Genomic DNA, 27,284 nt, shown 5'->3' with positions numbered 1-27,284 from the left:
CAATATTCTTATGAGAAACTGTCATATGTTGTATTGCACTTTTCATGGAAAGAACATTGAATTTCATGAGTTTATGTATATGCACAATATGTAGTTACTTACTCAATTAGTTTTACAGTATATTCTGTTGCATAGTTTATAACAATGCAACAGAATATATTGAATGTTTGTATCTTTGTATGTAAAATCTAAACTAAATAAATAAATAAATATGGATGTTAAATTAATGTAGTGGAGTAAAAAGCTCAACATCTACCTTGGTAAATGTACTGAAGTATGAGTAAATGTACTTACTTGCACACAAAAAGAATCTGAAAAAAGATTATATGAAATTATGCCATAAAGAAATTGTCCAGCATTACAGTAAAAGACAAGCCTTTATTTTTGCATTAAGAAAAGCACAACTTGTTAATACTGTGGCAGGTTTTAAAAATGATACATAGTTCAGTGACACAACTATTAACAGAAGCTTCCAACCTACCAACGTGTGTCTATTTAAAACAGGTGGAACAAGTAGGGGAAGGGCTGTACTGACCGAACGTGCATGACAAGGAAAGGTGGAGGAAAGCTTGGTGTGATTGATGGCAAATGAAACAAAATTTCAGTCTTTCATGTTTGACAGGATGAAGAATTTACTTTCAGTTTAATTTCCTGGCCAGATATGAAAAATGCTTTCCTGACACAAAAGCACAAAAACAAAAACAAAAAAAACATGCTATACACAACTGTTGCATTTTGCGAATAGGATGTGGCTCTGCAGCGTCTGATGCTGAAGTTTTACTGATCTGCTCATTCTTCTAAGGCACCGCTTGAATTTGAATGGGATAAATGGGACAGATGTGTGGTTGGTGCTTTCAACAGAAGACAATCTGTAGTTCATGTATGTTGATTTTGGCCTCACAGTCTGGGAGTGAAGAGGATGACGTGGAAAACATTTACAAATGAGTCTCAAAACACAAAAGTGAGGAGGATGACAATGAACACTGGCATTCTGCTGTATACAAATCAGAATATACAGTACAATAAATATAAATAGGTTGAGGGAAGACTGAGGAAGGGAAAAAAAAAAATTATGGACACACAACGATTAACATTCGAGTCAAATACACAATGCAGCATGAAGAAAAGAAGAAGAAACAAAAACCCTGCAAGTTGATTCTATATTTGGCAAGTGAGCCAATAAAACCTGGAAATAAACCCACAACAGACTAGCACTGTCCTTAACAGGCTGTCCTGAGGTCAGTTTTACATTGAACTTTCGCAGTACATTGACTCTTGCTCTATAGAGACATGCTGAGGTCTGAGGAGAACCTTAAAACTAAAATACCACATCGTGTCTCCTAAGATTTATCAACCATGATGTTTACAATTCCAATGCATTTCTTAATGCTGATCACCTTTATGAAGGTTGAGGCAGTTTTACAAGATTAGACTACATTTAATATCATTTTGATTTTGGTAATAGGGACATGCTCTGATCAGCTGATCGAAACCTCTCAAAGATCTCTTCAGCACTTCTTTATTTACAATGTTGATTCAAAATGGAAACCTCTGAATTTCCACTTGTTAGGATCAATGTAGGGTGTAAATTTAAGAGTGACTGCAATAATCAAAAACCTCTTGAAAAAGAAAAGTGAGGAGAGTTTTGCAAGACACTCAGGAGAATGAGCATCGTGAGGTGACTGTGTAAGTCCGACTTCATCTTGTCCACTGCAGGGCTTCATTTTGCCATATGCAGCTCCACTTTAGCCAAATTGGAAAAAGAAATTTCCAGGTGCAGAGTCTAGGTGGACAACAAGGAAGAAAAAAATTGGTTAACGGGATCATGTCAATGCATCAGTGCTTCAGTTAAGGACGTCTACTCTGGGGAAAAAATAAAGACATCATACCTGGACTGGAATCGAAACTGAATCCTCCACCATGGCCACCGAAGAAAGCCCTGAAGATGTTGTTTGCATCAAAATCTGAAGAAGAGCAAAGGCAAATATAGTGGGATTAGCAGGTGATGATGACCTTCAGGATAATATGATAAACAAAACACAATATGGAGATGAAGCAGGCAGTTTGACATACTGTACACAGACGTTACAACTTTTAAAAGAAAAGTGTCATCAGTATTTGCTTCTGAGATGTAGCAGAGTAGAAGTACAAAGCTGATTAAAATGGATGACATCAAGATCATTTTAGAAAAAAGTGCTGCTGTCATTATAGTGTGTTACAGTATGAACATTATGAACTCTTGGCATGATCCAGAGGCAGGTTTTATGATTTTGAGGGGACGATCAAGGCTGGCATGGGAATGTTTGCACGTTGTGTGCGTGTGTGTGTGCATGTTCATGAAGCCTAATGGTACTGTGTTCTGTGGTTTATCAGTGAAGTGTATGTGTGTCTGTTAACAGTGATAAACAGGAGGACAGATGCATGTTTAGGCTTCTCTCATCTTTGATCTCTGAACTGGTATTGGGTCACATCTGTAGCCTGTGTCCAGGCCTGGGATGGCATTATCTTTCCTTTCATAAAGAATGGTTCAGTGTATCCTACGCTGAAGGAGATATGAAAGGAAGCAATCAGTCCTTTGCATCTAGGGAATGCAACCAGCTCTTATCATGGCTGCCATTTACATACTTACAGGTCATTTCACTCAGTTAGGAATGTTCCTATGCAAAATAGACTATGTCTGCTGTTAAAAAGGTCTATTCAGCCATCAAGAACGGGTCATTTTTCATGTCGCCATGTTCTGAAATGTCTTCCTCTCAGATAAGTGGTGTGAAAAGCTGATCACAGGATGTTCTCTATCGTTCCACTAACACCCAAAGAAAATAAAAGAACAAAAACCACATACCTCTCCCATCAAAGCAGCCGTCATCATCCAGGTCGTGTCCGTTGTCATAGCGGATCTTCTTCTTTGGGTCCGAGAGCACAGTGAAGGCCTCACCCACCTCCTTGAATTTCTTTTCCTCCTCCTTCTGCACCTCTGGAGTCGCTGCGCTGTGACGGTCTGCAAGACAATGACAAAAAACAACAGGAATAAGATAAATAACCACCAATTATGATCGAAATCAGTCTCTTGTGTAAACACCAGGATGACTACCTGGGTGGTGCATAAGGGCCCGTTTGCGGTAGGCCTTCTTGATCTCGTCCTCGGTGGCATTCTTGCCGACTCCCAGCACCTTGTAGTAATCTTTCCTTTTGCTCTTCTTGAGCTCCAGCTGTGCCGTCTTCAGCAGGTGCTTGTGATCTAGAGAGATAAAACAAAAATCAAGTTACGGGAGTGCGAAAAACCAACCATGTATATATACGTAGCAAAACTTAAGACAGCAGCTCACCTGGCGTTTTTTCTGTCTGGTAAACTGTTTCATAGTCCCGTACTGCCTCCTCATACTGTTCTGTGTTCATGTAACTATGGAAAACACAAAGTCACTCAAAAACTGCACAATGCTAAACCACAAAATACATAAATGAGTGGAAAAAAACAAGCTCATATTGACTGTATAGCATACCACTGAGCTCTTCTTAAGTAGGCTTTGATGTAAGTGTCATCTAGTTTGATTGCACTGGTGCAGTCATCAATGGCTTGATCAAGTTTATTCAGCTGTCAGGGAGGAAGAAGTTAATTACAGTGAAATGATTGGAGACAACAAGCTAAAAGAGCCACAGCACTGTGCTAGGCTGCTATTTTCAGGCAAATAATCAGACTGCATTATGACTGAAATGCCTGTCGCTGTTAATATATAATTTGGCGAACATGAATGGATTTGTTGTCTTTTACCTTTGCTCCTGCCGTGGCTCTGTTACAGTAGAGTTTAGCGTTGGTCTTGATGTTGTTGGGGTCTATCGTCAGGGCCTCTGTATACAGCTGGTAGGCAGCTTCATAGTTGTTGTTTTTAAATGCCTGGTTGCCCTCCTCTTTCTTGGCTTTTAAGGCTTTGGCATTCTGGTAGGAAGAGAGAAAGTCAAGTCAAATGCATTATATTCCTCATAAATCAGCAAAGCTGCTCTTTTCATCATTGCCAGCATCAATGTTTACCTGCTAACAGTCATCTTTTTCTTCACTGCCTTTGAGAGCACATTGCTAAGCTTCCTTGCACTCTACTGCAAGCAGATTAGTGTAAAATGATGGGCAGCAGTATGTATTGCGCCACCCACAGGCACATATGTATGTCCATTCAAATATATTTGTTTCACTGTTCCCTAACATTAGTGTCAACCATTACAACCACTGGCAGAATTAGTCACGTAATTTTGGTCATTTTTTGTACACATGTGTCTTACATAAGAGATTTAAACTATTTGATTGTTTAAAATAAAAATCCTGTTCTCAGACTTTCTCGATCCTGCGGTCAGCCACACATCTGTTCACTTCTTTTTTCGAATAAAGGAGGAGGAATGAGGCAAAGTGACAATCTTACTCTGCAGGCTAGCCGGGCCTTTTCGTGGTCAGGTGCCATGCGCAGAGCCTGGACAAAGAACTGTACAGCTTTATCGATGCAGTCCTCGTAGTAGAGACACAGGCCTCGAACGTAGAGTGCATCTGCATTGGTGGAATCCATTCGCAAGATATCACTGTGAGAGAAAGTTTTGTAAAAAAGAAAAAAAAAGAAAGAAAGAAAAAAATGCTGTTAAGAATTTGTACGCCTAATCCATCCTTCTCATTGAAAAGCTACTCAAGCAGATCTCATATTAAAATCTTATGAGCATCCAAGACGTTAGTCCTATAACACAATGACAGAGGCCAAAAAACGATGTCACTGTAACAAAATAATTGAACACCATGACTAATACCAGTTTCTCCTACCTTGCTACTGACTGGGCTTCTGGATAGCGTCCCAGCAGAGCCAGACACTCAGCCTTGAGGATCTTGAAGCGGTGGCAGGCAGAAGACACAGCTAAGGCCCGATCCATGCAGAACACCACCTGGATCAGGACAAAAGCCACTTATTAATATAAAAATGCTGCATTTCCATTCAAACAAGCTATTCAACGTGTAAACATCAACATCAATCAGGAGGTTTCTGTAAAACTATGAAAAAAACTCTTAGACTGGCAGTCACAGTATTTCTTTAACTACCTCAGTACTGGAAACTTCTGCCAGCATGTCTGTGCTCAAATCTGAGTTTTTTACAAACCAAAAAAACTCATAAATTATATTGAGATGCCACAGACATTGCTTATATTTTCCAGCTATGATCATTGGCCAAGTCCAAGTCAGACCACAATAAAAAAAATTGATCACATGACAAATTAACTAAGACTCACTGTTTGTGAGTTTGGTGGAAAAAAAAGAGAATGCGTTCACAGTACCTTTCTGAAATCCCGCTTTTCAAAGCCAAAATCCGCCATCCGTTCGAACTCCAGTAGAGTCGCTGCAGTCTTATTCTAAAACACACCAGCAATCATCTATCAGCACTTTCTTTGCAACAATATTAGACAGGTTTGCATGGTTCAATCTTTGGCTTCAAGACTGTGCTCAGTCTCTGGAATGAATTCTTATACAGTAATTACAGTAAATGAAATGTGATAAGTTCAAGTGATTCCCACCTCCTGCTCAGCCTCTCTGTTGCTGGGCTCCAGCTCCAAAACCTTCTGAAAGCAGCGTCTGGCCGCCATGGCATTTCCCAAAGAAAGGTGGCACTTGCCCTCACGCAGATGACCCTGTGGGACAAGAGGGGTACACTTCCTGCTTAGGACATTTTACTCTGTATTCAGTAAGTGCAACTGGGGTTTTGAGATAATAAGTGGTGTGCAAGGCAGAGAATGAAGATGATGTCCTAGATGAGAAGTCTGTTCAAACTGACCTTCATGAAACAGTCATCCAGCCGCACAGCCTGCTGGGAGTCTTCTAGGGCCTCTCGAAAGCGACTGAGCATCATGAGGGTGGCTGCCCTGTTGCCATAATAACTAGCATTTTTGGGGCATGTATCTTAAGATAAAAGGAAAAAATCCATGTCACACAGGCAAAATGAGATGGGTACAATTTACATTACAATTTCAGTAGAGTTATCCTTGCAAAATATTGAGTTTTACTGAAAATATATCGTCAGTACAAACAGCAGACACAATTGAAGGGCATGAAGGGCACATGCATGGGAAAATATGTCAAGAGACGTACTCAAATAATTCCAGCAATAAGAATAAGTTTGTGGTAATCTCACCAATGGCCTTAGTATAGCAGTTGAAAGCCTCAGAGTAATCCTTCTGGCTGTAGAATACATTTCCTTGTTCTTTGAACCATTCAGCTTGACTGGAGAGAGGAGAAACAGAAGCCAGAGTTAAGGTGGATACAGTATAAACAAAGAAACTATGCAGCAAAAAACCAGTCAACCAATTAATGTCCTCCACAGGTCAAGATGTACAGAAAGTGATTTAGAAACGATCAACTTGCTCAGGCTAGCTTGTTAAAATCAAATCTAAGATTCAGATGGTGTTATTTAATCAAAATCACTTTATTCTACATGTCTCACTACAATTTAGCAGACTCTGAAAAAACAAACAAACCATTTAATTCTGTTATACTTCACAAAAGACATTTTTGAGTTTGCTCTACTTGTAGCCATGATTGTGCTGTTTCCATAGTTGCAGTACTTAGATACCGCAGTGGAAACAGCCCATAGTGAGTAAAAGAAAAATATCACAAGAGCAAAAAAATGTCCAGAAACTGCTTGGGGGTTCTGAGGGTTAAGTCACGGTCATCGAGCCAGACCAGCTGGTTTGCTAATAACCATTTGTATCCTTCAGAGAATTTCTTGCAAATGAGGTCTGAATGAGTCTGAAAGGGCTCGACTCTGGTGTGTTACACCTGGAACTGGGACAGCAGAGCAGGGTACACACAGTCCTGACAGCTCCTGTACTAAACATAGCAGTGAAATTTATCTGCAGCAGTCCTGTCAAAAGAGCCATGTGGTAAGGGTAAATCAAAGCTCATTCACTTAAGGACGAAGCTTCTGCTGTGCTGCTCTCTGTGGGTTCAAGCATTTAAAGCATGTTGCAATTCAGGCTGCACCCCAATCAGTTACACCAAGGTAAGTGTCTAAAACAGGCCAAAAAATGGGCAAAAGTACTAATCTCTTTGCATGATTACAGTTTGTTATGTAATGGCAAATTTCTTTAACCAGGAACATCCCCATAGTGAACAAAAAGCTAATAATCCAATGTATTAGAGTTTGGTAACAGTACATGTGCATTCATTCAGTGGTCAAATAGTCCTTAACCCTAATAACCACACTGACCCTTAATTTGTTGTTTAGAAAAACTTAAAGACTAAGTAAGTAAGTTTTATCACTATTATTGTTGATATCTTTTGTTATTTATTGTTGGGTATTTTATTCCATTTGTAGATTTTTCATTGTCTGATTGTATTTGCCTCATTGCAGCCCCGATATATTTTAACCCTGCTTCAACCACTTTGTTACTTTGGTCTGAAAAGTGATGTATTAATAAAGTTTATTATTATCAGTATCATTATGGTACTTTGATTTATTTCAATCCCAAACGACTGGTCAAAGCACTTAATGCGAGTATCCATTACTATATTTTATATTTCACGTGTCCGGGAGCCTAATATTTATTAATACTGCTTGTCGACACCGAATTATAGAGTAAAACAAAAACATATCATCCTGTTTAATCAGAAACAAATGTCTTACTTCTCACTTGGACTTATGTAATACAGGTCAGATGTATGATAAGTCACCTATAGAACTGCACCGTCAGAGACGCCTCATCCGGAGAGGAAGCTACACAGCTAGCTGAAACATTACAAAAACCTTCAGAAGATATCATCGTTGAGTCGCTTTAACTACTGAAAACTTCGGCATCCTATCACGACATCTTCTGCTGAAATAGCTGAGACACTCACTCACCAAAGTTTCTTAGGTTAGATAATAGCTGTAACTTTATCTCACGGTCGGCGTACAGAGTCTAGCCGACGCTGAAGCCATCCGGCTGCCTCGTAGAGAACTTTCTCGAAAGATGGAAGCCTTATCTGCTAACCGCTGTCCGGCAACAGTGTATGTTACTAATGTCGAGTGAACTGCACTGATGTACTTTGTTTCTGTTTCGTGATTAGATTTTAAAATGCTCACGACCAAACATGTTCATTAACTAGGGAGCCCCAAAAGACAATAGCGTTTGCTTTTTGAGGCTGAGCTTACGAAACGCTAATTCGCCTGGCTTGGTTTTCTTGATTAACTTCAACTTCATCCAAAATTTGCCGTCTAATTTGAAGAACTGATGATAACACCAACGCCTGCCACTTACGACAACTACTTAAAATCTAATAAAAACCCGCACACACTTTTGCCGTTTCCCACCTAGCAAGCTAGCCTGGTTAGCTTGTCCCCGTGCAGGTCGCGCGAGCCTTGTCAGCTGATGGCGGCTACTTTCAGTCGGGAAATCTTTGGCTATTTTCACTTTATACACACAGCACAATAAAACTTAGCTGGCAAATATGTGTTTACCGTTCCAGGTCATCCGGAGTACGGATTTGTGGTTCTGTGTCCACCGGCACGTCGATGTCAACAGCTGCCATTTTTTCTGGAAAGAACGAGCATGAGCTGACGTAATTTCCGGGTACTGATAGCGTTTTTTTTTCTCTTCTTTTTTGAGGTCATGAGAAAATAGGCCACTACAAAAATGAAAGAGTAGCTTCCAAAATATAAAATATTTTTATGTTGCTGTCGAAAAGCAGGACGTGTAAAAAAGGTAATGTAATATTGTTTTATCCAGCTGTGTATATTTTAAACCATTCCATAAACTTCTACTTGTAATCATTTTTCAATCAACTCATGAACTTGCGTGCAGGCGTCATAGCTCACCTGTGAGCCTGCAGCGACACCTGCTTGTGTGTCTTCGTGGTGGTCAGGCTGCTGCTACCAGGATTTTCCATATGAAATGATCCACAAAGAAACAGTTGGACATGCTGTGGAAAAGTTTGCATATAGATAATGTCAATGCTGGGAGCTGAAAAAAAAAAATCCCTGTTTTTTGTCATTTAAAACCTTCATTCAGTCTATATTTTCATTTACAGGTAATCTTTTTTGTAAACATTCAGCAAACACAATATTACCAATCCCAGTTTACTGGGTCTCCATCAGGTAAACAGAACATTTTTAAATATGTTAAGTAGGGTTAATGGATCAATAATAAAGATGGCATTTCTATTTTTTTTTTTCATACTACCATCACTATGACGAGCATGGCAACTAATCTTATTCATTATTTGTTTTTTGCAAGATTGATATAAATGTATATAAATGCAGGAAATAGCACTGACCGCTTCCTGCCTCTCTAGTCTATATAGGTCCTTATCTTAAATTTCTTGTTAGCAAAATACCACTAGAGGGCACTACAGTACCATAAAGCAATAAGAATACTCCCGTGTTGTTTTCATATGCTCAGTGATTCACCACACATAAGTACAGTTTATAGTAGAGGCTACACTGTACTTGCATTTATTTTGGTCCAAGTTCATTTGTATTGTTTCGCTAATGATTTTCACTGGCCTATGAGTGATCTGAAATAACATAATAATGATAATTATCATTATACTGATGATGCAAGTTATAGTTCCATATGAAAAAAGAAACTGGCACAACAATGGAAAAAAAACAGTACAATTTATAAGTTCATATAGAATACAGTATTGACATTTTTTAGCACATAATAATTTACATTATTGCAATTGATGCACAGTTACAATAGTCATTAATTTCACCAAGTGACACTTCAAAAATACATATTGCTTAGGATGATTCAGCACAATCAGGTGGGAGGGATTTCTAAAAGGAAAGAACATTTTTTAATACAACTCTAAACAAAATAATAAGTTTAATAAAGACATCAAAGACACATTTAAAAATGGCTGAATCGTTGAAATTTTGGGGGAACAGCACACATTAGCCTGTCTCTTCATATCGTACAAACAGCATCAAGCCGTTGCAAAATCGTAACTTGTTTATCAAGCCATCACGTGAAGAGCTTGTTGTAACGGCTCATGCCAAAGAAATAGAAATTTCAAATTTCCTAACTTTTAATGAAACCATCTCATTGTATGCATTAGATGTCGTCTGTCTCCATATAGCGAGTATTCTTGGCATCATATCAGAGCGGTGGTTGATTGTCACCTCAAGACACAGACACAGTGAAAAAAATGAATGTATGTATTTATCTAAAATAAACTATAAAGACAAAGCATCCATATCCAACAATGGCTGTAAAGACATCAAATTGTTGAGATGCAATATCGTCAGCAATCTAAAATTATGGATCTTCTTTGTATTTTCATTGGTGGAAGTCAGGTATATGGAGGCAACCAGTTTCATGGACTTTCTTGATTTTGATTTGGTTATGAAAACTAAAGCAGGAATGAATATTGTACTTGTTCTCCCAGAGTACAACTAAAAAACTCCCATATTGAAAGAATTCTGGCAACTACCACTTAACATTTACACATCCTAGTGTATTAATCTATAATTGTCTTACAAATAAAGCTAAAAGATGCTTGTCATTATGGCTTCCAGAGGGGTCCAGACCCCAGGGAACATGCACTCAACAGCTTGTTGGAGGGAAACAGCTGAGCGATGGTCCATCCATTTTTAAGGTGGGGGAGACACGGGTCAGTCAGCGCTGAAATCTCAATCTACACCAGGGGATTGTGCATACTCTTCTGATGACTTGAACCTGCCAAAGCTGACATGATGATATGCTGCCCTCGCAGTCGCTGCATAGTGTCCCATTGTCCCTCAGGGGGTACCATGCTTTGTCTTTCCTGTGCCAAGATAAACCTTTCTGCTGGTCCAGCTTTGGCTAGGTTAGGTCCCCTCTAATGTAGGTCCTCCAGCCTACCTCGGCTCATTGCTAATAAGGAGAGAAGATGATAGGTGCATGTGTGGCCCTCAGAGGTCCTGGGGCAGGCCTGAAGAGTGTGGGGCTGATCAGGGGACCCTGGATGATGGCTGTGGGACCCGGCGGCAGCCGTAGTGCCAAGGGTCCAGATGCCATTGTGCACAAGGCAGCTGGATTGAGGGGGCTGGTCAGGAACCCTGCCGGCAGGGCCTTGGATAGCTGCTTCTGCAGGGCCAGTTTAGTCTGAAACCAAAGAAATATACTCATTCGAAACAATCTAAAGCCATGCTAGGAGCTCTGTGAAGCTGTACTTAGACACTGAGGTAAATTATACAATTAGCATGCTAACAGGCTCACACTGACAATGCTGACATGCTTTAGCACACATAAGGTTCAACATGTTCACCGAATATGTGTACGCATTGTTTGCGTGTGCTCTTTAATGACTGTGTAAGCTATAGGCAAGAATAACAGTAGTCAAATGAAATGTGTGTGTGAGAGTGTGCATGTGTGTTTGACAAATTCTTACCGCTAACACAGCACTGGGCTGTAGTTTATTATAGGGAGTGAACTTCACCTTGACAGGCTTCCCAGCCAAACGCTCTTTGTGTCTCCTGCTGTTCATGTGCTAAAAGGGGACAGGGACATACAGAACAGCGATTCAGTCAAGGCAGCTCTGACTAACACACCAAGGAACCAACAACTATTTCCTTTTAGGATACAAAGGATATGTATTGTGCATTATTAAATTTAATGCAGTGGTCAGTAGTAACATTAGTCACTTTTATCACACATACCTGCTTCAGCTGTGTCTCGGAGTTGACAGACACCTGGCACATTTCACAGTGAAAGGGCTGGCTTGCTATACCCACGACTGCTCTGGTCTTGCTGCCCATTCGCTGCTTAATTCGGCAAGTGGGCCTGGGCGATGATGTCATCTTGACCCGGCGTTGTGACTGGCTGCTGTTCTGACCATCAAGCATGTGTTTGTGCTTAGAGCCTGATTCAGAGAGGATGAGCAAATGTTAGTTTCGTGGCATTTGCCTAACAGGGATCAAACGACAAATGGCTTACAAATGTTAACTGTATTAACTAATATCAGTAGTTCTGTAGTACACACCACTACAGTGAGCCTCCAGCTGGGAGGTGGAATTGACCGTCACTTTGCACGTGAGACAGTGGAGATTTTTTTTGTTGCTCTTGGTCTCCTTAGCCTCCGTCACCTTCAACACCTCCTCCTCAACTCCCGAGGTGCTCCCCTGAGGGTCAGAGTGTGAGGCTGAACTGGTGGCTGGGCTGCCCCTCTCCACAGGTGGACTGTCTGAAGGTGGATCAGACAGCTGAGGGCCAGGGGAGATTTGTGGGGAGAGCTGAGGAGAGTTCGAGGAAGAGTCTGTGGATGAAGGCTTTGAGGAAGGAGTGGGTGCCAGTGGGCTCCTCTGGCCATTTTCTGGTTGCTGCTGTGCAAGTTGGGAAGAAGTACTTGGGCCTGTGGACAGATGAACAAACACAGAAGTTTGTGACCCAATTGGTATTACATTATAATATTTATCTTGGTACTTTATCTGGGTAAGGATAAACCTTTGTGAAAGCAAAATCTAATGTTACATTATTTTGGGGAGGACAACTGGCATGCTCAACAGACGTTAGCGGACAAAACGTAGACATAACAACGTGGACATGTTGACCAAACTGACATTTAATTCCATTTCCTGGAGCTGCACATTTCCACCGTGCAGTGCCAGGAAAATCTGACATGCCACAGAGGAGTGTCTGTAGCATGTCAGATTTAATGTTGAGCCAGTTATTCGGCCACTTGGAGGCAGCAGAAACAAGCTGCAGACACAACACTGACATAGAGTATTATCATCTTCTAAGCCTATATGGTCGCCTGCAGAAACAAAGCATTAGCATTCATTTGTGTCACTTTTGTCACTTTTCACTCCGTTTTTGGTCTCTACCCACTCCCGAGAAGAATATCTGGCACTGAAGTTGCTAAAATCTCCACTATGTTTGCCAGCTAGGTGCTAACTCTCTAATATCTGGTGCTGGGCAGGCCACGTATAGTTGGTTTATCAGAGCTTTCTCACTGAAAACAGCAACCAGCTGCGGCCAAAACTGATGCTACGAGAGCAGTGAGAGTGAACCACAACAGTAAAGCTGTGAGCCTAAAACCAAAACAATGAGCTGAAAAAAGCTAATCAGCTCCAAAGAGCTGAGAGGAGCTACAGAACTACCTGCATTTTCTGAATTTGAATTGATTTACTGATACGGAAACATTTAGGGGTAATGTCAATATGATAGTAAACAACATGGCATCTAATCACAGAATTGACAGACTAAACTAAGAGAATAATTGATGAATACATGAAAACATACACATACACAGACTGAGATAGCGAGCACCGCATTTCCAGTGACAGACTGCAGTTAATTTCCACTTGTACATCCATGTGTGTATCTCTACGAAACAAACACCGAGCAGATTTATCCAATCGATCCCTCTTTGATCTGTTTCTTTCATGTAAACTTGTCATTTAACCTTTTTGTGTCCTCGTCTACTTACATTTCTGCTCCATCATCTCTTTAATTCTAATATCTTTCTCCTCTTCTTTTCCTGCCATCTCAATCATTCCTTCTCCGTCTCTCTGTCTCTCCGTCATTTGTTCTCTCCCTCTGTCACCATCAATCAACAACCATGGTAACGGCTGAATGTAACAAGCTTATCATTGTGTGGTTAGAGCGAAAATGATAGGTGCTGGGAGAAAATGAGAGGGGGAAGATCAATAATGAAAAGGAAAGCTAGACAGAGTACAGAAAGGAAGACAGTTAATTTTTTCAGTCGGGCAGAATAGGAGTGACACAGTGAGGCTGCAAGATAGCGAAGTTGTTGCTCTTACAGCAGCTCTTTCACAGGTAATGCTGTTGAGGAACCAACAGCTATAACATTAAGAATATGAAAAGGCTCCAGGGCTGCAAGGACACTTGTGTCTTCTGTATTTTGTTAGAATTTTGGGGGATTTTACAAAGCTAAAGTGCAGTATACACCAATGATAGAAGGTTATACATGGTGGGTTTTACAGGCTAATGATTTTGAACGTAATACAATGACAAGTAAAGATCACGTGCACAAAAACGGTGGAGGCATATCCGAGCATATCTTCATTTTTGTGCATGTAACTGCATTATACACAAAAAAGCTGGATAAAGTGCAGTATGAAATGAGTGGCCTTCAGTTCATACCTGGGAGATGTGGTCCTCAGATATTTACTCTCATCAAAGCTTCAAGGACCCAGTTTTAACTTAAACACCCACACCTGGCCCTGAGACGCCTCACCTGCTTGGAGAGCACTTTCTTGTGCCTCTCCTTTTTGCCTTGTGTGCTGTGCTGAACACCAAAGTAAGCAACCAAGCAAACGGCACAGCTATTTTCAAACCCGGCTTATCTTCAGAGCAGAAACTATCAACAGATGAATTGGAGAATGGAAAAGAAAATTAATTGGCAACACTTCTCCTAATCACATAATCATTTGGGTGTTTAAATGAAGCAAACGTGACAAATATTTGCTGGTTGCAGCTGGTTGCCTTTCTCTGTTTTCTGCTGTTCTTGAACTGAATATCTGAGCTTTGAGCGGTTCAGGTCAGACATCAGCTTCGGTTCTCTAACTTGTAATGATCATTTTTCCACACTACTATATTTCATACACTAAACGATTAATTGAAATTGTTTTGCTTTAGATTTACTATCAACATTATGTCAACAGTCTGTGATTTGTGAATTTTTAGCATGGGTGATAACTATATGACCCCCTGCCCCGACACCACCAATCAACACATTTTACCCTTCCCCTAATTCTAACCTGTGATCATAGAAATATCATACTACAGGCAGCAGTGTGTCTCTGTGATCATCTTGCTCTTCTGTCGCTACTTTGATCATGGAGGTGACACTACTCTATAGAGTGTACATGGGCTGCGATGTAGTGCAGAGTATTTATATTATTTAGCTTAGAGAAGGCGGGACTGAGCGAAAAAAGGCGCCATCACAAATCCCTCTGCTACTTCAGCACCATGGACAGCACCATTGATTTATCAATACTCACAACAGTTAAATGGATGATAATTCAGAGCCATGGTTGTGTTCATAGATTCTACCTTGCACAAACCTCGATCACACAAAGGATGAATGTTTCAGGCAGACTAGACTAACATACAAGCAACCCCTCTGCCCCTGCACGCTCTCTGTTACTGGGGAATGGAGACGGGGGATGGCATGTTAACAAAGGGGGATGCATTTTTGGTCATTTTGCTAACAAGGCGGATGGCATCTCCCCTAAAATCACCGACTAGAGGTGAATATCTAAAAATTATTTTTCAATTTGACAGATATCTGCTTAGATTTCTGTGGATCTGCTATGCTATTCGTTACTGCTAGCGTTAACCATTGTTGATGGCTCCATATACACGAAGTCTTGCCTGCTTTTTTCTTTTCATCCACTGCTGTTCAGCCTGATTTTGACAAGAACACATACACCCTTTGACATGTCCATTAGCAAAGTGTCATCACATGTCATAATAAAAACAAGAAACTGCAAGTGTGTTGAGCCACTGCAGATTTACAACCAAAATTAAAATCAAAGAAAGCAACACCACTACATCCCTCTTCAGATAGCATCTCTTTTAAAGAGCTTTAAGGCTTTTCATCAAGCAGAATGTCTTTACTTGATGGGAGTAATTACTGACAGGGCCAATGATACCAGGACAGGTAATAGCTGGTAATTATCCAGCTGAGTGGCAGCTACCAAGCCTTACTGCTTACGTCTCTCAAATTACAGCTAATTACTCAGAGGAAGAAGAGAAGGGTGCCTTTAAAAAAAGAAGTAAGATTTATACCTGTTATGTGTTTCAAATGCGAGTCTGTGGGCACCGTTACTCCTCCCATCACAGGCCTCTCTCGGCCTTTTCCTGTTGTGGATGGACTGTGTCCGTTCTTCTGCCGGTTCCTCTGGGTCTCCAACGCCTTTAGCTTGCGAGCATGTTTGTGACCTTTGTAATGGGCCTCCGCCTGGGTCTAACCATGACACACACGCACAAATGTGCACACGCGAGCAGAACAAACAGAGGAGAAAGTCAGCGTACAGTATATGAACAGAATCACTGACATAATTAAATTACTGAACTGTACTCTTTCCATCTGCTCCATCGCTTTGACTTCACATGCTTCCATTGAGTTGGGGAGAAATTATGCGATTGAGCATTTGACTCGGAGGAAGAGTCACATCACCATTTTAATCATCATCATCATCATCGTTGTGCACAAATGAGCATCAGTTGGACTCGTGGCATCTCATGGCCATCCTCTGAGCTCTGTGGCTCGTCTTTCCACTGATTCGTTCTGACACAAAATGGCCTGTGTCCGTTATTCTGTAACACAGAATGACCCCTGTGCCTTCCTCTATGAGAGAAAACACATTTGTGGCAGCGCGACAACAGATGCATGCAGATTTGGGATCCCAAATTGGCTCTGGATGGCTGTAGATAAAGTGAGATGTGCTCTACAGAGGAAGATCAGCTTCCAGCGAGTAGAAGGGCACCAACAGAGCAACTGAAGCGGAACACATTTATCTGGTAAACCATTCACACATCAAATTCATACATTTTATATCCATTTCTTAACGTAAGGAAACAAACAGCAATAAAGTAAATCATGTAGATTTTTTTTCTTGTTTTCTACAACAATATATATCTACACAATATGTTACAGTGTTTAATATGCAAATGAGCAAACTGCATCTGCTGATAAAGACCTGAGAGGTGGTTAAAAGGCCAAGAAAAAGAAGGTGACCTTGAGTAAGATTTATTTATTTATGCCATATTTTCTCTAACTTACACTTAGGTTAAATAGACCTGTTTGGTGTTTAATACCGAATAAAATTTTACAGATGAAGAAACATAAATAGGCCTTTTTTTGCCATTGTATTCAAAGCACAGATGTTACTAACAACATTGACGATGGCTTTATTCTATTCAAGTGTCCCAGTAACTCAAGACAGTGTGACGTGAGTCAGCATGAACAATGGCGGGGCCCTGAAACTGAATAAATGGAATTCAGCCCTCTTTCATTTTATCATCTGAGCCTGTGCTTTCTTAGTGCGACATGTCAAAATATTGATAACCTAATCTCTAAAAGTTCAAATAGCTTCAGCAACTTTAGCAAACTATCCATGTGACATGAAGTGTACAGAACAAGCAGAAGTCATAAAGGATAGGCGTGGTGATATTCTACATTTTTCGTATTGTCAAACAGTCCCTCAAACCTCCAAAACCAATCATTAATTGATTTTACTAACAAGTAATGTTGAGCCTGAGCCAAATATATCTAACTCCTCCAGTGTCCAAATACTATTAAAAATGCATAAATGAGCCACGCTGTTGCATTTGTTCCTTCATAACAACGAACACGGCCGCTGTCATTTATTTTTAATTCACACTCTAGTAAACACTCACTAGAGTCTCAAATGTGTATTAATCCTCAGCTGAAAATAGTCCATAACAAATGGTCTATTTATTCCTGTTTGCTCGGCTGTTTGAGGAAACTATTTAGCCGTAAACATGAACCCATATGACGGATTTTTAAACATTCACATAGGAATGAATGGGCTCGAGCGCCACAGACAAGGCAGGGAAGTTGGATGGACTAAGGCACTGTTGGTTTGTTCTCTTCACAGCTTTTTTTTTTAAACAATAATAAAAACATAAAACATAACCAGCCTTATCCTTTAAGAGCACACATTTTTGCAACACTAGAGCCTTTCTGTATATGAAAGACACAAACGCACTCCCTAAATCAACAGAGAGTCCGAGTCCAAGTATCTCGCTTCACACGAGGCTGTTAGATAATTTGCCGTCGCTCAAATTATCGTTACCAGTTTCAAAGCACACACTGTACACAGCACGGCCTCTGAGCTCAGTGTGTAGAGGTGATCTTTAAGTGACCGTGTGCGTAACGTGGTGGGACACAAGTGCCCCCATCAACACTTTGCATAAAGCTTTGGCTGCTGCACAAACAGAAAGGGTACCACCGTGGGTCAAAATACAGGGCTGAGCAAAGGGTGTACGACCCTTTGGCTACGTTGAATGTCAGTGCACACTAACCATTCAGCGTGATTTTCAACTGAGTCAGAGGGATGAAATCTGCCCCCATCTGCATACTACCAGTGTAGTATGAGTTCACTATGTTCCACCATAGTAACTTCAACAGAGAATAACACGTAGAGTAAGTGTCCTAGGATGGCAAAACAAAGATCTTCAGTTGCAGACACCTGAAGGAGACTGTCAGGACTGCTTGGCCTCCGCTGACCTTGATTCAAGCACCTTTATGCTTTCTCACACCACTGATGCCCAAACTCTTCAGACACAGTGAGCAACAACTGTCCTCCACGAAAGGGCAGCATAATCAGAATATCATGTGTTATCCTTCAGGCTTGAATCTTTCATGCTTTTTCAGTGAGTTTAGCAGCCTTAAAGGAATAATTTGAAAACCTTCAAGTCTATTCCTCTTTTATACATACTGGTCATGTACTGTAGATCCCATTTTCACAGTCATCCATCTCAGTCTTCATACTAAACAAACAGCTCCAGCTTTCCACTTACTAGGCCCACATTCAGTGCAATAAAACACCGCACGGTCGAAGCAAAGAAGGGCTGCAATAATTTCATGAAATGCCAAACTGTAGAGTTTAACCACTACTAAATAATGAATATTGACAATCTCTGAATTCATAGCACTGCAATGTTAAGCGATCTCTATTTATGTGATTTGAATTCCCATTTATAATATATCATGTTTGGCAAATTCAAGAATTCTTTCATTAGCCTCGTTAGCAGAGCTAGCACTGGGCGTCCAGTATGGAAAATAAGCTATGAATGACTGTGAAAGTGAAACCTACTCTATGTACTACACAAGCAGTGAGTGTAAAATCTGAAAAGACTTGCAATATTCAGAACTATTCCTTTATGTCAATTTTCCTCGTCAAGTGCAAATCCCAGCCACTCAGTGCAGCCCCCTGCTGGGACCTGGTACCTGCCTGTAACCTGGTATCCAACTCCTGGGTCAACCAGCACTCTCAGCTCAGCTGCAGGCAACACAGAGGGGAGGAGGAGAGAGCCTGTTAGCCTGAAAACAGACTCCTGACAACATCACTGTATGTCCAAAAGTACAGGGCAGAGAGAGAAAGAGACAGACAGAGCAAGAAGAAGGAGACAGTTGAGGAAGTAAGGGTGGTATAATGAGCTCGAGCCAGTGTCCCGCTTCCTTCAACTTTCACAGTTCACACAAAGAAGAGTCATTGTCATTCCGCCAGGTTCCTCCTAACAATATAAATGCAAATATGTATAAATGAACTCCATAGGAATGGGAGCCAAATGAATATGAATAGGGAGGTGTGATAAGGAGAAAAAAGCAACCAGCTGACTGGTTTCCTTTAAAGAACACATTGGTCGACTAAAAAAATGGAAGCTGTATAAATATAGTGATCGGGCTGATAAGAAGAATAGTCTGCTCCAAGATTGTTTGCAGACCGATAGGATGCAAAAATATGAAATGTGATGCAAAAATAATCAAAAGATGAGCTTTAGATGACAGTCCGTGAGATAATAGCTCATGCTTGTGTTTTAAAGTGTGAACAGTGTTTGATCAAGAGAGTCTGACAGTGTGGAAAGTGAGATAATGTTGATTCAACACTGCCTTCACTTTATCACATAAAAATCCGTAACAGGTTGATGTGATTTAACGTATGACTACATTCTGCAGAAAACAAACAGGCAGATAAGAGCTGAGTGGTCAAAGGTATTTTTCCACCTCCCTGCAGCCTCCCTTTGAGTCTTTATTCTATCCAGTTTACCGGATGACAGCTCAAGGAAAGCTCAAGGGAAGAAGCCAAAACGTTTTCCTCTGTGATTTGGGGGGAAAGGGCTGAACGAGTATCTGACTTACAGTGGAGTTGAAGCGCAGGTGACAGATGTTACAGGAGATGATGGGCTTCTTCTTGGGTGGAGCCACGCCAAAGGTGTGGTTGATCACTGCCTTCTGCACGGGGTCCATCTATGTGGTAAAACACATACAAACACACACACATACGTCAAATGATTTGAGGAAAAAGTCCTGTAAGATGCAGTTCAAGTCCGGCTTTTGGGATTTTTGCTGCATGTCGTCCTTTTTTTTCTTTCCATTGATGAGCAGGCCCTGAATGAGCACAGATACAGAGAATAATCTACGCTACTCCCACTATCCTTCAGGTCCGTGATGAACACTTTGTCAGTGCTGATTTGTGTGATTAAATGTTATGAATGAATCTAAGCTGTGCATTTTTTTAAAATAAAAGATGAACAAATTGCAGTCTTGAATTCACACTTTTTAAATAACCCGTCTTCCGTTCATATTTTTAATCCCCACCGTGCAGCTGTGTCACATAGTTGAGTCATATTTTTAGCATTAGGTGTCAGACAGGAATCTTCTCCCTGCCTCCCACATGCCTGATGCATTTAGCACATTGCTCTGACTTGTCTCATTAAGGGTTAAAGCTACATGTAGACAATAAAAATCTGCCGCTTCATCATTTAGAGCCAGACCAAATACGTATGCGTGTGAGAAGGAGAGAGAGAAGTGTTATATTTGGGACGTCTCGCTCATATTTTTACCACTGATTGGAGTCATAAAGTCATGTTTTGAACCTGCCTATGCAGATATTTTCGATACAACATGGCTACACAGTGCACATTTTGAGTAAAATAACATTGTTTAAGCTTTAATAGTTCTGCTTACCAACAAACAAACCCCTTAGAGTTTAGTTACCCTTTCTGAACGCTCACTGCCGCCTCATGTGTGTACGAGAGAGATGTGACATCATACCGTGTTGAAATTGGGGAAGAGGCTGAGCGGCGAGGAGCTGTTGACCCTGAGCGGCAGGAAGTGCTCCAGCTGGGCATGAGTCTGCGGCTGGAGGGGTCGACCTGGCAGAGGCAGGGAGCCCAGGAGTGGGTGGACCTGGCTCTGGGAGAGGGCACCTACAGCAGGGATGATCACATTTGAAGAAACACATCACTGCCGCAGCCATTTTCTTTAACTCCTGTTAAGATTCACTATCTGAACACATTCGTGGATTTGCAAAGAGACAAGAGACTCATTTGAGGTTACCAAACCTGCACATCCTCACACACAAGGATAAAGACAGAGTTTAGCGCACTGCATATGACATCAAGACCCATTCCCACAGTGAATGATTCACTCAGTAAAGCTTTAATGACTTCAGTAATAGCAGGGGATAAATGATGAGAGGCTTCGTGAGGCCTTTTCCTGCATTACAAGTCCATAGTTTATCTTGACAAATGTCTCTGGCCTTTAAGCACAGCACTGCTGTGTGCAATTGTGTAGTTCTTCTTTAGATCCCACTAATGGGTCAGTCAACATAAAGAGAAAAGAATTGCAAACAGGTTTAAAAGCCTAAGGTGACAGATAGACTCCACTTTTAAAAAAAAAAAAAAATACCCTAAAATCCTTTATGTTGCTCACCAGTTTTCTGTGTCCTTGCCTACTCTACCTCTGTAGTGTTTGCTTTGATGAATCCCACAGCAATTTCACCAACAAATTTGGCCCTTCCACATGACCTCTCATTTTGTCACGCTTTAATTTTGGTTGACCTAAATGCTTTCAGACTGCTCATGCTTTAAAGAGCATGCAGCTGACCTTTGTCTAGACCCAAAGTAAACATTAGCGTGCTCACATTAAAATGCACAATGTCTTACATAAGCGTGGCGATTACAGAATGTTTGTAATGCCCGTGTGCTGAACAGTCCTGAGGTTCGTTACGATAAAAGGTCATGAGTAAATGACGAGTTAAAATCAATAATAGGTAAGCAATGGAGAGCCCGTCCTAACCAGAAAAACTACTCTATAGGTTGACTCTGCAAGAAGGTTATTAAGACTTACATTACAACACGTACATAAGAGTAACATACTTATTTAAAACCATGATCTTTTCCTAAACATAACCATGTAGTGTCGGTGCCTAAGCTTCAGCAAACTGGCATCTTTTGAAGGCCTGGTGCAACGAAGGCGGACCTCTCCAACAGTCACATATGCAGTTTTGAGAGTAACTACCATAGGTTGGTTAGGTATGAGGATGTGTTGGCAATGGATATGGACTCGTTTTATATGTAAATCTTGTGTTTGTTGTGTTTCTTGAATGAACTAAATTTCACAGGAAGTACTTGACTTCAAAACCTGTTGGTTACACACACACTGAGGTCAAAAAAGGACAAAGTGTAGAAATACAATTTTCTGCAACTTGACAGACTTGGCTTGAATTAGTGTGGGTTTAAAATTTGCGGTTATTGAGGGTGGAGGGGAGGTTTGGCCTTTGCAGGTTGGAAAATGTCAAGAGGAGTTTGATGAAATGAAGGGAGCACTGGCTGGTCGGAGGAACTTCTGCATTGAGAAACTGAATGAAATTGAGTGATGAAGCCAGAAGTATTAACATACCAGATGACAACTGGAGGATGAAGAGAGATGACTCACTAACTCTGGATTTAGGAAAGATATGTGAGGAGCCCACAATGTACATGTTTACCCAAACTCAGAAATTAATCTCCTTCTGGATGAGATAACCACTGAAATGAAGAAGTTTTTCTTACGTCACCACAACATAGATTATCATAAAGTATATTGTTCATGAGCACTTGGACATTTTCTCTCAATACTGCAGAGAGTGAATACAGTTTTTCTTAAAGCTTGAGTCTGACGATGCAGGAACACAGCACAGGAACAAGAAAGCAATTTCCCCCAATTTTCTGCTTCTTTCACCTCTGGATTTCAGGTTTTATCTCTGGGGATAAGGCAGGTTTGAAAGTCCTTGAGCATTAGCATGTTTTTTTTTACTAATCTGGGCTCATATTCAAAATGGTTCCTAAAGCCTGAGTACAGAGACATAACAGAGGAAGGGGAAGGGAAAAGAGATTCAAAACATGCTCAAATAAATTCTAAGAACAGTGAAGCAGAGAGAAATGTTCATTAAGGCACATGATTTTAGGTGTCACATAAGAAGAGGTGAGCAAGAGATCAAGATGTCGTGTTGTTCCATGCAGGTGACCCGGCGTTTACTTTAGGTGACAACCAACAGAGCAGCAGCAGTGGATGTCACCCAACACAGAATGTCTTGTTTTATCACGGCCTGCAGCTACAAATGTCTCAGGGGACTCTCAGGGGAATATGGCCGAAGAGAAAAGAGAAAAGCCTGCAAGGATTTGTTTTAAATCCGACTCAAGCAGATGCCGCATATGGATGTGAAACATGAAATTGTGTATTTTGGAAAATTAGTGCTTTGAGCTAACTGCTAACATGTTAATATGCTTATATTGACAATGCTAACTAGCTGATGTTTAGCAGGTATACTATGTTCACCATCTTTGCTCTGAATTTGCCAATCACTAAATACAAGCTGGGGCTGATGATTAGTTTTGCAGATATTTGGAATTAAATAAAAAAACTATTGGACAAATCAAAATGTTCATCTAATGATGGATCTAGGCAGAAAGTTAAGCATGCACCAAAGTTGTTACAATTCATCCTGAGCAGGACTTGAACATCTGTGCAAAATCTTATGCCAATGCATCTAATAGTTGTTGGGATATTTCAGTCTGGACCAGTGTGGAGGAACATGTTGATATCCCTGGAGCTACACTGCTAGCCTAAAGTTGTGCATGCGTCAAATTGAAATTTTCCATTCTGGGAATCAAACCACTAAAAAAGATGAACTACTAAAAGACTTCATTCCCGCAGCTGGTCAACAGACTGACCAACCAAATAACTCCAGCACACCAGTGAGGGATTAACCTCAGAGCAGCACTGCATCACAATCTCAAAGCGGAGAGACACAAAATTGAACAAACTGCCTGTCTGGAACGCTGAATAGCAAACACAGGGAAAAGTGAATTTCTATCTGATTCAAAGCCATGAATTGAAATTGGCAGCTATATCTCCACACCACAGAGAAGAGACGAATGTGACCAAAAACGCAACCAGAGTCAGACAAACAAGTCCTGGCTGTCACAAATAGGAAAGACTACAGGTGGGCTGGACAGTCCAGTGTTCAAAGACAGGTGTGAAAAATTAAAGTGGCAAGAAATGTTGACTCAATAATGTGTAACTTTGAAGTGAAAAACACGGCAGCCTATTAGAATCACTGTGAAACATCCAAAAAAAAAAAAAAAAGTGCCTCCTTATCAACCAAATGACTCCTAGTCTTCATCAAAAACATTTTACATTACATTACTGGTGGTCTTATCTTGTTTTTACTGCTGTTTATTCTGTTTATTCAGTGATTTACAGGCACTTCAGCATAACGTGCTATTTAGATTAGAATTTGAAATGAGAGGAGGGATTAAAACTGATTATTACAGTTTATTTGATCCTGCATTTGTAATGTGCACCACAGATCTCCCTGGGAAACACACACGGATACAAAAACATACACAAGTAACATGTGTTTACTGATCTGATTTCGTTTTTGATAAATTCCAATTTCATTCGAACGCTCCACCAGGACCGTTTATGTACCACAGATGCGAATAAAGTGTATTGAATTGCATTATGCTGAAATGAGAGCCAATGACAGAGTAGCGAGAAATGAGAGAAAGTGAAAGAGAAGAGACAGAGAGACAACCATGGGCTGATGAGACTGTTTTTTTCTCTCCGCTAGGCCGATGTGCTAAATCTGCCTGTCAGTATGACTTTTGGGGACGCTGATTCCCTCTCCTACACAAATCTGAAATTGATCTCATTAATCTCCTACGCATATATTCACAAGACACAGCAGGGCAAGACGTTTAATTAACTGCATTTTGCACCGAACAAACTAGAAACCGCCATCATCTGTGAGAATTTCTACAACATCGTTTGACAAGAGGAACACGCTTTTGACGAGACTTTCCCTTTCAAGTTACCCGTCTCGTTTGCGTACAGAAAATGTCACAAAAGCTTCAAGATGGATTAAAGCTGTGGTTATATTAGTTTCATCAAATCATGCTGGGAATGTGTTAACCAGCAGGCCTTGATTAGTTTTTATAAATAGTCACTCATCACTTTAGAGCTTCATGAGCTCAAAATCATGAACTCAATTACTGCACCCATACCCTAAAATACAAAGGTTGAGTCAAGGAGTTCAGTTAACCATTTAAGGTTACCTCACATGCAATACACACTTCTACTCTACACTGAGGAGGAAGACTTACAAATGCTTAATTTTAATTCATTAAGTTTCAAATATACAATGCATTTTATATATATATGCAATACTTTTCTTGTTATTCATACTGGAAGCAAATTGTTGACAATGAGAAAAGTTTTGTTGCTAGTTTTAGCATCTTGTTGGTCTGCACTCTCCTCGATATATGCTGCCTTTTGTGGCTGCTTATTTCTTGGTGGTAAACTCATTTCTAGCTAGCAACTCTTGATTTGACCATCTGAATTTTGCAGTCTGCATTGGCAGATTTGATCAACTCTAGCTAGCAAGCTAATTAAGCTCATATTAGCTCTATGAATTGCTTCAAAACTCCAGTCCAGCTGGCCTTTGTATGTTTTTAGCTGATTCATTAAAAAATGCAGTTGATGGCTACATGTATGATGCTAAAAGAATGACACTAAACCTACAAAAACTAGCTCACCAGTTGATGATCCATGTGTAAGATATGGAAACATCATTGGTCTTGTATTGCAGTAATGAACAGTAACGAGTGATAATTAAACTGTAACCGCTCACACTAATGTAGTTAGTTAATAATGTGCTCGTAGAAGTGATGCACAGTTATGATCGTAGGTGAGATAGTTAGCCGGACATGCTAACGATTGCAGGGTTCGAGCATACAAACATGTATTTTAATCTATTACACTTTTTGCTCCTGACGGGGGTTTAGCTAACAGTCAATTGAGCAGGGAGTTGCACTAATGTCAATTTTGATTTTTCTCTTCATTCTTGCTGCTAAAAAAGTAATTCAACCTTTTAAAAAGGTGCCAGTTCCTGCTTGCTAATCTGTATTCACTTCTTTTTTCTAAGCAGGAAGATAGCTCCTTCATGGAGGCTGGGAGTGTAGGTCACAGCAGCCAACCTTCCCGTATTGAGAAGGGATAAAAGATTATGAGCTGGAGAAATTATAGCACCTTGAAAAAACTGGGGGAAAAGCTTAATCTCTATTATTTTCAGGATTAGCCTCTGGGTGACTCAACATCACAGCAATCACAGAGGGAAGGAAATGGCATCTTTTCATGAAGGGTGGAAAAAAAAGGGGGGAATGAGACGCTTTCATAGCGGCGAATCAGAGCAAAAGCATGAGAGGAAAGGCTGCTTTGGCTCCTTTCATGGTGAATGCATTTCCCGGGATGATCTGTCTGAGCCAGATACTCTGTCTTCAGTCTGAACCAACATGGCGGTGTGGAGGCACACTCTAATTTCTGACATCTACTAACATCCCCTGATGAGCTTCCTCTGTTTGGTGTTAATGCTTTGTGACATTAATGACTAAAAAATGCATTCAATTCGCTGAATTTAATGTGAAAAGCTTTAAAAACATTTTTGCTATATTATTACAGCAAAATATGTTTCATGAATTATGCATCTCTGAAGAGTGATGTAAGCACGGGAGCAAATTCAGTCTGAGTGGCAGAGACCATGACGTTGTGGTGTAAGAATAATCTATAGCGAGACAAAAAGCAGCTGGAAAACTGCAAAGATTATGAAGATTATAAGAAATGCAGATTATTTTGCTCCTGAGAGACTCGATTTGGCCTGACCTCACAGGTTTGGGCTCCAGCTTCTCTGTATCCCTCAGGCTTTATCTGAGTCAAGACTCATTTTATTTGCTATCTTTTTCCCTCATAATGAAAAAGGTTTATGTTTCAAAGAACCAGAATGTCTACTTTTCATGAGCTAAGAATAACAGTCTGGGTTCCTGCTTTGTAATCCTGCATTTTTCAGACAGAATTCAGTCTGTTTTATGTGGTTTATTTAACTTAAGATGTAAAGGAACATTTAATGCTTACATTTACCTGAAATTTACAAAATCACCTGGCCATGATCTCTGGTAATGTTTGACTATTTCTTTCTGACATAATGAGTTACTTGTGCTGATAATAAATGCAGTGTCAGCACAATCACAGCACCAGACAACATATTAAATCAACAGAACTCCCCACCATATAAGAACATGAATACTTAATATTGTCAGCTATATTACAAAATTAGCTGTTTTTTCGTTGGCATTCACTACTGTCACCACTGCACAGTGTATTCTACAGGTGCAGATCAGAAAATCCCACTCACTCTTATCTTTAACCAACCGTAATCTTTCTATTTGCAGACTAGCAATCTGTCATAACAAATGGTTAAATCGAA

At 40.4% G+C, this 27,284-nt stretch overlaps 2 protein-coding genes across 3 annotated transcripts in view; both read right to left on the bottom strand.

Annotated features, from left to right (window-relative positions):
* Window positions 1–358: 358 nt before the first annotated feature.
* On the bottom strand, window positions 359–8,537 carry LOC143339341 (dnaJ homolog subfamily C member 7-like). The gene is made up of 14 exons (XM_076760517.1): window positions 8,457–8,537; window positions 6,153–6,241; window positions 5,796–5,920; window positions 5,539–5,652; window positions 5,302–5,376; window positions 4,796–4,914; window positions 4,410–4,563; window positions 3,770–3,934; window positions 3,501–3,592; window positions 3,327–3,400; window positions 3,092–3,238; window positions 2,843–2,998; window positions 1,890–1,964; window positions 359–1,783 (listed from the first exon to the last, which is right to left on the bottom strand). The coding sequence occupies exons 1-14, from the start codon at window positions 8,525–8,527 to the stop codon at window positions 1,746–1,748; spliced, it is 1,494 nt and encodes a 497-aa protein (XP_076616632.1). The 5' UTR covers window positions 8,528–8,537; the 3' UTR covers window positions 359–1,745.
* Window positions 8,538–9,597: 1,060 nt separating this feature from the next.
* LOC143339258 (zinc finger protein 385B-like) overlaps window positions 9,598–27,284 on the bottom strand; it is a 67,312-nt gene continuing 49,625 nt past the window's right edge. For both annotated transcript variants that reach the window (XM_076760426.1, XM_076760427.1), the window contains 7 exons: window positions 20,753–20,907; window positions 19,838–19,945; window positions 15,736–15,913; window positions 11,963–12,331; window positions 11,640–11,842; window positions 11,372–11,470; window positions 9,598–11,085 (listed from right to left, as the gene is read on the bottom strand). In XM_076760426.1, the coding sequence (XP_076616541.1) occupies window positions 10,855–11,085; window positions 11,372–11,470; window positions 11,640–11,842; window positions 11,963–12,331; window positions 15,736–15,913; window positions 19,838–19,945; window positions 20,753–20,907 (1,343 nt within the window). In that variant the 3' untranslated portion in view covers window positions 9,598–10,854. The remainder of the gene's footprint in view (window positions 11,086–11,371; window positions 11,471–11,639; window positions 11,843–11,962; window positions 12,332–15,735; window positions 15,914–19,837; window positions 19,946–20,752; window positions 20,908–27,284) is intronic.

The sequence above is a fragment of the Chaetodon auriga genome, chromosome 20 (genome assembly GCF_051107435.1).
Source record: "Chaetodon auriga isolate fChaAug3 chromosome 20, fChaAug3.hap1, whole genome shotgun sequence".
Lineage (NCBI taxonomy): Eukaryota > Metazoa > Chordata > Actinopteri > Chaetodontiformes > Chaetodontidae > Chaetodon > Chaetodon auriga.
The sequence above is the reverse complement of the archived record's forward strand: the minus strand, read 5'-3'. Positions and strand labels throughout refer to the sequence as shown.